At 34.1% G+C, this 11,547-nt stretch overlaps 1 protein-coding gene across 1 annotated transcript; it reads left to right on the forward strand.

Annotated features, from left to right (window-relative positions):
* Positions 1–1,547: 1,547 nt before the first annotated feature.
* On the forward strand, positions 1,548–10,312 carry LOC127718153 (uncharacterized). Its single transcript, XM_052224132.1, has 5 exons — positions 1,548–1,689; positions 4,266–4,387; positions 7,120–7,284; positions 7,821–7,867; positions 10,218–10,312. Exons 1-5 carry the CDS (start codon positions 1,616–1,618, stop codon positions 10,269–10,271), a joined length of 462 nt encoding a protein of 153 aa, XP_052080092.1. The 5' UTR covers positions 1,548–1,615; the 3' UTR covers positions 10,272–10,312.
* Positions 10,313–11,547: the final 1,235 nt, after the last annotated feature.

Raw genomic sequence — 11,547 nt, forward strand, 5'->3', positions numbered from 1 at the left:
ATGACACATGAAATACTGCATATTTTTAACGATTTAGGTCCAATTAACACTCCGAAGCAGTTAATATGAAATTTATCAAATCGATAGGAAGCCAGGTTTCCGGAAATAACATGATTGTATTTAATGTTGGATAAGCATTGGTAAAAACTAGATAAACATTTTCAATATATGTTTAATATAGTAAGCTATTTTGAGGGAGTATTTTCGTGTGTAAACCTGGCCGTCTTGCATAAGGGCAGATGGACTATATGTATTTTAAGTTTGTGAGTAATTTAAAGGTCAATATTTTACATCAATAAACTCCGGAAATATAACATTTTTACTTATTATTCCAAAATTTCTATAAAGTTTATCAGTTCATGGCCGAATTTTCACATCAATTAACTTCACAAATATAACCGCCTTAACTAAGAATACTAATTAAGTGATCTAGAATTATGTCCAGATAAACATTTCAACTAACTTACAGAACCATTTTGTCTGTGTAGGAATTTATATACGTGACGTCATGAAATAAATCTAGTGGTTACAAAACAATTGCATGTGTATGTCGACTCTGATTATAAACTCTGACTGAACTAGTTGTAGGTGATAGAACATTATTGCTGGTCTTTAGTTAGATCTATATGGATGAAAATATATCGAAAATGAAAATAACACGCGTCCGAAACACTTGTTTGGATTTACCTTTATCAGGAACGTTCATAGCCAAACCCATGAAAACCAAAGATGTACAAGTACACAAAATTTACCAAAACAGGTGAATACTATATGACCAAAAGAGATCTAAAAATAAATATGTCAACATACTACTGTAACGATGTATCTAAAATCTATACCTACATGTATATTTTAAAGCAGGAGTAAAATAGAACCATATTTGAGACAAGAGGGTATAGATGGTGGTCCTTTATTTCTGTATTCTTGCCCGTTAATTGTTCTCTCTTCTTTATATTTTGGCACGTACCCCATTATTATCTTTTTTTTTCATTTTTTGGTCTATTTTTCTTCATTATTTACTTTTGGCTCATTTTTCTGTAGTATTGGTCTATTGTTCTCTATTTTGTAAACCCATCCAGATCCTCATGATATATTAACAACTTTTGGGAATGCGACCGAGTCTACACAAGAAGCGGCTTAGCGTGAAATTATTTCACATATGCATCAATGGTATCGTAAAAAGTGTTTTTATAATGTACAAAAAACTTTGGACTTGTTATTTCCCACTTTAATTTACAACTCCATAAATACGCAAAGACCCAAGGTCTTATCTCTCAGTTCGTGACTAAGACAACATTGTTCCATAGTAACATAATAGAGGGTCTGGATGGGGTTTACAGAATAGAGAACACTGGGCCAAAAGTACAGAAAAATCGATCGAAAAAATAAAGAATACAGAAAAATAGGGTAAAAAAATAAAGAATAGAGAATAATGGGATGCTTAAATATAAAGACTAGAGAATAATGGACAAAAAATTACAGAAATGAAAGACCCCCATCCAGACCCTCATAAGAGACTTTACAATTATTCCTGGTATCTAGTAAGTCAGACGATCAGTACGTCACGATCTTCACATATAAACCTGAAGTGAATGTTATTCGTTACATTAAGTTTATGTCAAATAGAGAATTCATCATGATGTATTTCCTGGTTGTTTGTTGTCTCTTGGGACTTTCCTCTGCTGCACAGTGAGTACTCATAGGGTCATATTTGTATAGAGGGTTGCTTGCACTGATTAACTTTAAAAATGGACTCTGAATCCTAAAATGTCATTCGATAGATCCTTTACAATAAAGAGGCTACCATTTGATTTTTAGGGGGGGGGGGGGGGGGGGCTAGGATGAAATTTGAAAAAAATAGGCAGGACAGGAGTTTTGAGTGAAAAAAAAGGCAGGATGAGATTATTTGCAAAAAAAAAGGCAGGATGACAATTTATGTAAAAAAAAGTCAGGATAAACTAATAAAAAAAAAGGCAGGACCGAATAGAGTGAAAAAAAAAAGGCAGGACAAAATTTTTCAACCTAGCCCCCCAAAAAAAATCAAATGGTAGCTCCCTAAGCAATGTCTCCTCTTGAAACAATATCAATTACATACCCTACCCTTGCTGACTGTTAAGTAATTAACTTTTCAACTAATACTGGATTAAGAAAACTGTTGACTGTTTTTTGACAATTTTAAAGACTAACAGGACTGAATGGTAGATAATTTACTTTTATAGTATAACTGGACTGAATGTAAGACAGTTTAAAATGGACTGGTTGTTAAGTATTTTACTTTTAAAGTGTAACTGGACTTGCTATTAAGTATCTTAAGTGTTAACTGTACAATACTATATAATAATCGCAACAAGTTATGAAGCAAAACAAAAACAGAAAACATAAAAACAAAACAAACAAAAACAATGCACGACTTCAAAAATGCATACTTTGCACATTGATTTAGTCGGAGAGTTGATGAAACCTAATGTAACTTGAATATCTGAATATTGCATTTAAAAGAACTTTCAACATTTTTACAACTATGTAAATATTCATATATAAGTTTTTTCTGCTCCTGATACTGATATTGAAGACAGGTTTTATCTTTTCTGGTACAATAGTGCGTAGAACATCTCGAATAATTTATTCTGCTTCTGAAAGTCATTAATAGATATAATCTAAGTAGAATTTAATACTCCCATCCACTCCATATTGCAGTTGCTTTGAACTTGCATTCTTGTTAGTTTTGGTTAGAAATGTCCTTTCTATTTTTTCTTTAGATATATTTAAAAAATTCCAAACATTTATCTGAATTGTAGTTTAACGCTAAATCAATGAAGCTAGAACACACCCGCGAAATCGCGGGCATTTAGAGCATAGTTGAAAGTATATAAACTGATGTAGGTTGAATTTTTGTAAAATATTTTATGACAGGAGAATTTCAGGAAAGGTATCATAAGTATTTGGGGACAGGACAATTTTTTTTAGCCTTCCCCTTTTTTCATAATCCATTATTTTTTTTATTTTCTATTAGTTTCAATTATTTTCGCGTTTTTGTAGGATGAATTTTTGTAAAAGATTTTATGACTGGAGAATTTCAGGAAAGGTACCAAAAGTACTTGGGGACAGGACATTATTTAGCCCTCCACCTTTTTTTTTCAAAATCCGTTATTTTTTATTTTCTATTAATTTCAATTATTTTCGCGTTTTTCCGTATACTATGAACAGACATATACTATAATCTCTATATAATATATGACCGCTGTTGATAGTAAATTTGGAATTGATAATAACTAGCAAATACAATGTACACTTTATTTATAGTATATGTATGTTAGTATACAGAAAAAACGAAAATAATTGTCCTGTCCCCAAAGCACCTATAAAAATTATGTGTAATTTTGAACAGTCCTAAATGGAAGTCTTGTCTATGACTTAAAAGTCCGTCCGATGACGGAAACAATATCCGGACGCCTTTATTTTCGTTTTCCTCCCAAAATAACCCAAACGGAATAATCATAAGCGAGGATGACAAATGCGACTATGCATGGTACCTATAGGACACAAAGGCATGATGATTAATTTATTGTGGAAAGAAGAGAAGCGACACACAAAATGAGGTCTTCTCATTTAATAGTATAGATGTTCAGAATATGACAAAACGTTTGGTAACCGTAGAATACAGATAAAATACTGTGATATTTTTTTATAAACCAGTCAAATACGTTTTGAAAAATTTACGTGTAGGTGAAATAGTTAATGGAAATTTGACCCTGTCTCTTTGATAAAACTTTATCTAAAAGTGTTCGAGCAGAAAGTAGGGTTCAAATGACCAGTTCATTGACTGACTGATTAATTGTTTAAGAAATATTGGCTATTTTATGGCGGTCTTTCTGGGCGAAAGGAATCCGGATAGAACCTCCGACCTCAGGCTATAAAACTGGCAATCCTAGTAACATAAGATCAAAGTAGAACGCAACTTGCCACAAGCAGAGTTCGAACTAAAAACCATAGTGTTGACAGGCTATAGTGATCACTGTAGATAGATAAACTACTTAGATCACACGGCCGCATAGGTCACTCTAAATTTTAGTATTAGTATTACAAATACAAGTAGTATTTTCAGATCACTGAAAGTATGTCTTCTGATTTAAGATTGCCAAATGTGAATCATACACAGCAAATTATTGTCGGTGTCTTTTTGAGACATCTTGTGACAAATTCATATCTTTAGACATTTGGTCATTTCACACAGGTTTGAACTGATTCTTTCGTACATATTATAGGATAAATTTTAAACCATACAATGAGACCGCCATGAGTATGTTTTTAACATCGGATACTGACCATGACAACTGCTTCGAAAGAAATGAGCTGGATCACGTGTTTGTTGTTTACGATACTGATGGTGAGTGTAAACTGATCACGTGTTTATTGTTTACGATACTGATGGTGAGTGTAAACTGATCACGTGCTTGTTGTTTACGATTCTGATGGTGAGTGTAAACTGATCACGTGTTTGTTGCTTACGATACTGATGGTGATTGAACACTGATCAAGTGTTTATTGTTTACGATACTGATGGTGAGTGTAAACTGATCACGTGTTTATTGTTTACGATACTGATGGTGAGTGTAAACTGATCACGTGCTTGTTGTTTACGATTCTGATGGTGAATGTAAACTGATCACGTGTTTGTTGTTTACGATTCTGATGGTGAGTGTTAACTGATCACGCGTTTGTTGTTTACGATACTGATGGTGAGTGTGAACTGATCACGTGTTTATTGTTTACGATACTGATGGTGAGTGTAAACTGATCAAGTGTTTGTTGTTTACGATTCTGATGGTAAGTGTAAACTGATCACGCGTTTGTTGTTTACGATACTGATGGTGAATGTTAACTGGTCACGTATTTGTTTTTTTTTATGATACTGATGGTGAGTGTCACGTGTTTGTTGTTTAAGATCCTGATGGTGAGTCTAAACTGAGGACACACTAAGAGAAACATCTTTCTAAGAATCAGATACCAATTTTAAGGTTAGGGGAGGGTTGGGCGCCCGCTAATATGTTTATCCCGCCACATTCTGTATATGCCTGTCCCAAGTCAGGAGCCTGTAATTCAGTGGTTGTCGTTTGTTGCTGTATATCATATTTGTATTTCGTTCATTGTTTGTATATATATCAGGCCGTTAGTTTTCTCGTTTGAATTTTTTTACATTTGTCATTTCGGGGGCTTTTATAGCTGACTATGCGGTATGGATTTTACTCTTTGTTAAAGGCTGTACGGTGACCTGTAGTCGTTAACTCCTATATCATTTGGTCTCTGGTGGAGAGTTGTCTCATTGGCAATTATACCACATTATCTTATTTTTATATTCAAACATGAATAAAAACATGACATGACCCAACTACCGCCATTTTCTTTCACGACCATAACAACAGCATCAATTGTCTTGTGGCAGCGAGACCGGGTTCTACCAATGACTTTAAAATTGGTTTTCCTGCTTCCCCGTTTAGCTCGCGGTTTTTAGGCGAAAAAACCGAGGACGGTTGTGTTGGTGTCAGATAAAAGTGTACGGTAAGGGCGATATATATCTTCCCGTGATATATTACCTAGGTCGCTTTGATTATAGCTAGGACGTTCACAATTCCGACTGAACGTGTCTTCTCAAGCAGGGTATAATAACATCGCAATCAATAACTGTTATATTTGTTGCTAGACGTTCATTGTGTATCCATCCTCGTCATCTTCATAATGATGGTGCATCACTATGTATTCACTGCAGTAAATACATTGTAAATTGTAAGATATAGCACAATGCGCTCTTCAACAATTAAATAATTTCAAATTACATTTAAATCGAGTAGTCTCTATCATACAGCAGTTGGTCTCCGCACACTAACAAAATGATTGATTGATTGATTGGTGTTTAACGCCACTTTCGACACTATTGTTCTATTTCGTGACGGTCAGTTTTATTGCTGGAGGAAGCCGGAGAGAACCACCGACCTTCGGTAGGAAGACTAACAATCCTAGTCAATTAAGGTTGGAGTTGAGTGCACCTGTCACATGCGGGATTCGAGCTCAGAACCTTAGTGTTGACAGGCTATTGATATAGTAGCTACACACAATAACTACTACAATGAAATTGCAACACCAACATGGGTAAACTTTTTGCAACATCTGTATATTTAACATCATCATAATAATAGTATGTCAGTATTAATACGATAGACCCTGCATTATCTTTCAAAAAATGAAAGCAACACTTTATAAAGCTCATGCATATGAAGCACTTGTCTGGATTTACCTTCACCAGGTACGTTAAAATCCGCATTTTTGAAAGCCAAGGATGTATTAGTACCGGAACAGTTGAAGAGCTATATGACCAAAAAGGACCTAAAAATAATAGCCAACTACATTTAATGTCAACTTTGCCTGATGGACTGAAACCTTAGTTTCTTAATAATTTCTAAATTTATAATTATAGACAATTTATTTAATATCAATAAACTTAGCTTGTACACTTGGTCCATTGGGTTCTTAATCGAACCACGTGAAAACAAAGATACATTTAAAATTTTGATTTCATTGTCCATCTAGAAAAAATTCCGTAAATAGATATCTGATCACACTCATAGAGACATGCTGTAAATGCACCACTATGATTGAGGGCCTGGATGGGGTTTACAGAATAGAGAATAATGGGAAAAACATAAAGAAACATTTATTTTCACTTTTGAACACAATTTGTTCCTGCATTTTGTGTTGCAGATTATTCATTTTCATCCTATCTTATGCAAGGTTAATTATTTGCAGCTCTTACCAGGCCAGGATATTAATTTTCAAAATCTTCCTGGCCCCCCAGAAAATCAACTGATCGTCCCCTTATATTATGTTGCAAATATTATAATCAAACCAACCAGCGTTTTTCGATTACAAATCTGTGCTCCAAATCAGCAGAATTTTAAATTCACAAAGTCATTCTAGTTTAAAATGCAGAATAATTGTATTTAACAAAATTATCACAATTCAACTCTTCTCAAAAAAATAATAAATCAAAATTTTTAAAGTAATTAAATTTTGACAAATTGTATATATATCACTTGTAAATCCTGAATTACATACTTTTTACAGGTAGTGGAACTGTAAGCCGACACGAGTACACTGTTCACATTACTCAGACTAATCCTGAACTTCATGATTTTGCTCACGTTTTATATAATGACTATGATTTAGATGGTGACCACCACTTAGAAAAACATGATTACGATGCTTACTTTGCAAAGCTGGATGCAGATAGTAAGTCTTTCAATAATTAAATAATTAGCCATGTGTGACGGGATTGCTTCCCTTGAATAATAGATACTTAGTCAGCCGTAAGCACTTCGTTAGCTCAGACGGTTAGAGCGCTGCCTTTTATTACAGAGGTCCCAGGTTCGAGTCCCGGAGGAGACAATGCGATTTTGTAATATGATTCATACTCTCCGGTTACACATGTAATATAAACAAAAAATATATATACTTTAGTCTGTATGGACTATTTTGTCTTCTCAAAAGTAAATCTCACAATGAACGCTTGAGACAAAAAGCTTACATGTGAAATCCAATGTATAGGACAGCCATTTTGAATATAGAACAACAAATGCAAACATTTGAAAATAACAGCGAACGTTTTGAGAGAGTTGCAACTTTATGTATATAGTTTATAGACTAATTTTTGGAAACAAATGTACCGATATAATTATGCCACTAACAAAACGAAACTGTTATGAGGTATAGCAACCGATACTAGAACAAATGACGTCATGAACTTACTTGTATATTTTCATCTTCAGGTGACGGCTGTGTTACTCCTGATGAATTCGTAAAATACTGGACTGTGGTTTGTATATTTAACCCTTCTAGAGGGGCGGTAGGAGGGGGTGGGTGTGGGGGTGAGGGCGCATTGCATTTGCGCAAATTTTTACAAAATCCAATCTTTCATTTGCGCCACAAGGTTATATTTCAATTGCGCCAAAAAATAAAAAGTACATTTGCGTCATCTTACAGGTAACATATAACGGAAAAGTGTAAAATATTCATTGCTACATCGTGAATAAGTTTTTTTTAAAGAGTATTCTCCCTGGGTAACTTAGTTAGTTCATACTCATTTCTAATATAAAACTGAGAGTCACTTAGGTTTAAAACTCTACAGTGTTCACATGTTTGAGGTGTCAAGATGGACATTGTCAATTCTGAGACAATTAGGCCGTTAGTTTTCTCAATTGGATTGTTTCATATTTTTCATGTCGGGGCTGTTTGGTGGATAGTTGTCTCATTGGCAATCATGCCACATCTCCTTATTTTTATATAGAGGAAATAAGTTTATTTTTTATGACCACACATATAGGTTATCCAGTGTACATGAGAACATCCGAGCCGTTTCTTACAAGTCTTGTGTCAGAACAAACATTTGGTTTTACTCCAGTGTATAGTGCTTTCTTTTAGGTTTTATGATCTCGTTAATTTATAACATAACTGTGTTTTAACATTATCATGAAAAGTCTCTTATTAGGAACGTACCAGTGTATAGTGCTTTCATTATGGTTACGGTGACTTATTTCGGAGGAAAATGTGTATTAAAGTTATTATCAAAAGTCTCTTTCGAATAAAACTATTTTTTTTATACTATTTACCTGTATTTACCTGTATTATTGGCGCAAATAAAATGTTTTATTTTGGCGCAAATGAAATATGGTTTGTGGCGCAAATGAAATGCCAACTGGCGCAAAAGCAAAGCACCGAGGAAGGGCGGTCATTCCGAATTTTCGAAAAAAAAAGCATTCTTTCCCGGATCCCGAAAAAATAATCATTTATTTCCGAGTCCCGATCGATCTAAATACCGAATTCCCGTGAAATAAAGACACAATCACAACGTCCTGAAAAAGTTCCTTCCGCCCCTCCTTCACTCAGTGTGTTTACAATAAGTCAAATCTATATAAAATGAACACCAAATAAATTATATGTGTCTGAAGCACTTCTTTAGCGATACCATCATCAGGAATGCTCTAAACCAAAGATGCATAAGTCCCGAAACATTCGAAGAGCTATATGACCAACAGGGTCCTGAAAATAATAGCCAAATCTATCATTAAAGCAGGATTAATTATGATTTTTGAATTTTTTTTTTGGTCCTGATGAAATTATTATTAAACAGTTAAGATGTATTTTAAAAGACTAAATACAGTGCAAATCTTGATTAATGGATGTGTTCTTCTGATAACTAAACATGTGAGCAAACACGGCTAATGCATATACCATTTATCGTTTATCATTTGTACTGGTTACTTTCACTAATAAATTAAAAAAAAAGGTGCAACATGGGATCTGCTTACCCTTCCGGAGCACCTGACATCACCCCCAGTTTTTGGTGGGTTTCGTGTTGCTCAGTCTTTAGTTTTCTATGTTGTTTTGTGTACTGTTGTTTGTTTGTTTGTCTTTTTCTTTTTTATCTATGGCGTTGTCAGATTATTTTCGACTTATGATCAGTTTGAATGTCCCTTCGGTATCTTTCGCCACTCTTTTTTCAAATTCCTTGATTCCGGTAAACGCTTTATCGTGCTTATAACTTAACCAATGCGTAAATTCATCACTGGGAACGTCCGTTGCTGCCGATCCTCCCCCGCTGACGACTCGCGACCTGAATGTTTTGCCCCTATAGGTAAAGGTGCACACTTTCACATTCTTGGAATCGTCACTGAGAGGAGTCAGGCCTTGTTGTTGATTTGTATGTGATTTAATTCATTGCAAAGAAATGGAATTATTTTGACCCAAATTGCAATTATCAACCATTGGGTTGTAAGATCAGGTCCAGGTATCATTATGAGCTCTTAGATATCCAATGAAAATATTTCAGAAATTATCAAAATTCAATTTAACTTTGAATGGTCTATATTTAGATATTTCAAATAATATTGTTTAGTGACTAATTATTAAATTTGATATTTATTACTGGTTTCGAATTCTCAAATCATGGTTCTTTAAATAAGTTTCTTTCCAATCCTAGAGGACTAACTTGGTATCCTGAATTAAAAGAAAAGATTGTTCAATAAGTGTGCAAATGATGGAGTTTTCATGTGTTTATTATTTTTCCTATTTTAGATTTTCATTGACAACGAACATCTGTATTGTTATTGAAAAGGTGGTGTTGCAACGGCGTAATGTTAATGTGTTTATTTTTTTTTCTATTTCAGATATTTGTTGCCAACGAACATTTGCATGGTCATGGAGGTGGACATGGAAAATAATTTAAAATCAACAAATAATAATAAAATGATAAAAAAAGACAGGTTGTTCTGTTTAACGAATCAAAACATACAAACTATGCAGCTTTTCTCCATAAACTTAATCAACACTACAATAATCAAAAGCTTAGAAATATATAGATGTAAACCTACACAAAGATTAGAGTAGACATATATATATATATAGTCAAAAGGAACATGGAACAAAAAAGAATACCGTAAAAATACTCAAAGATTAGACATACTAGTATACATTGTATACCAGAAATTAATATTGAAAAAAGTTACATGTAGCTTAATCTGCTCAAAATCTACTTTGCCTAGAGAAATTAGATCTATCCCGAGCAGCGTAATAGCAAATGATGCAGTAAATATGCTTATGCAATCAATCCGCGAACTAGTTGACTCAATTGACTAAATAAATCAAAGTTTGGTTACAATGTTGGTCGCATTACTTCAATTGAATTTGAAATAAAGTATAACACCTTAGGTTGACAGATATGTTTACTGAAACCTATAAATCGACTATAGATTTGTTGAGAATTACAGTACACTTACAGTAGACAAGAGACATGATTTTGATTTCCCAAATGTGAACTTTCTTTCTGTATTATACTGCATTGTTCCTGAAGGACCTGATTATTTAGAATACATAAAATTGAGAATGGAAATGGGGAATGTGTCAAAGAGACAACAACCCGACCAAAGAGCAGAAAACAGCCCAAGGCAAGTATGCAAGTACATGTATTAGCATATATAACATATCTTAGTTGATATTCCAGAGAGCTCGTGTTTTCAATATTAGATTTTAACAGCCAACTATCATGATATTTCATCTACTTTAAAGCTTTAGTGCAGAGGCGGATTTAGGATTGTCCGGGCCCCTCTTATGGAGCTTCATTTATGGTTAATCCAGACTTTTTAACGGTTCCACTACAAGTTTTGTCTAGTGTGGGGGCATACGCCGTCCGCCCCTTTTCAAAATCCTGCACCAGCATCTGTTGTTCGCTTGGCAAATGCTATAATTTAATAATATCAAGCGTTCTGTATAGCCCGATTTCAGCATATATGCTTGAGTGTGCACACAGAACAAATGAGGTCATATTTGCTTGTTTACATTGTTGACCCTAAACTCAACATTAACTTTTATGTTCTGCTTGTTGAAAGAGTTATCACTAGCCAATAAAATCAACGGACAAGAAACATTCAAGGTATAGATCCACTAATTCAGTCCGGTCAGAAAGGAGGTAGTACATATTTTAAATAAAATAGTTCCTAC

This window comes from Mytilus californianus, unplaced genomic scaffold, assembly GCF_021869535.1.
Source record: "Mytilus californianus isolate M0D057914Y unplaced genomic scaffold, xbMytCali1.0.p SCAF_10, whole genome shotgun sequence".
In the NCBI taxonomy this organism is placed as follows: domain Eukaryota; kingdom Metazoa; phylum Mollusca; class Bivalvia; order Mytilida; family Mytilidae; genus Mytilus; species Mytilus californianus.

Bases quoted from the DNA above. Each gene is read 5' to 3' on its own strand.
- LOC127718153 (XM_052224132.1), top strand. From the start codon at position 1,616: ATGTCAAATAGAGAATTCATCATGATGTATTTCCTGGTTGTTTGTTGT. The intron at 1,690-4,265 runs GTGAGTACTCAT...TACATATTATAG, and splicing joins GGACTTTCCTCTGCTGCACA to GATAAATTTTAAACCATACA. The intron at 4,388-7,119 runs GTGAGTGTAAAC...TACTTTTTACAG, and splicing joins TGTTGTTTACGATACTGATG to GTAGTGGAACTGTAAGCCGA.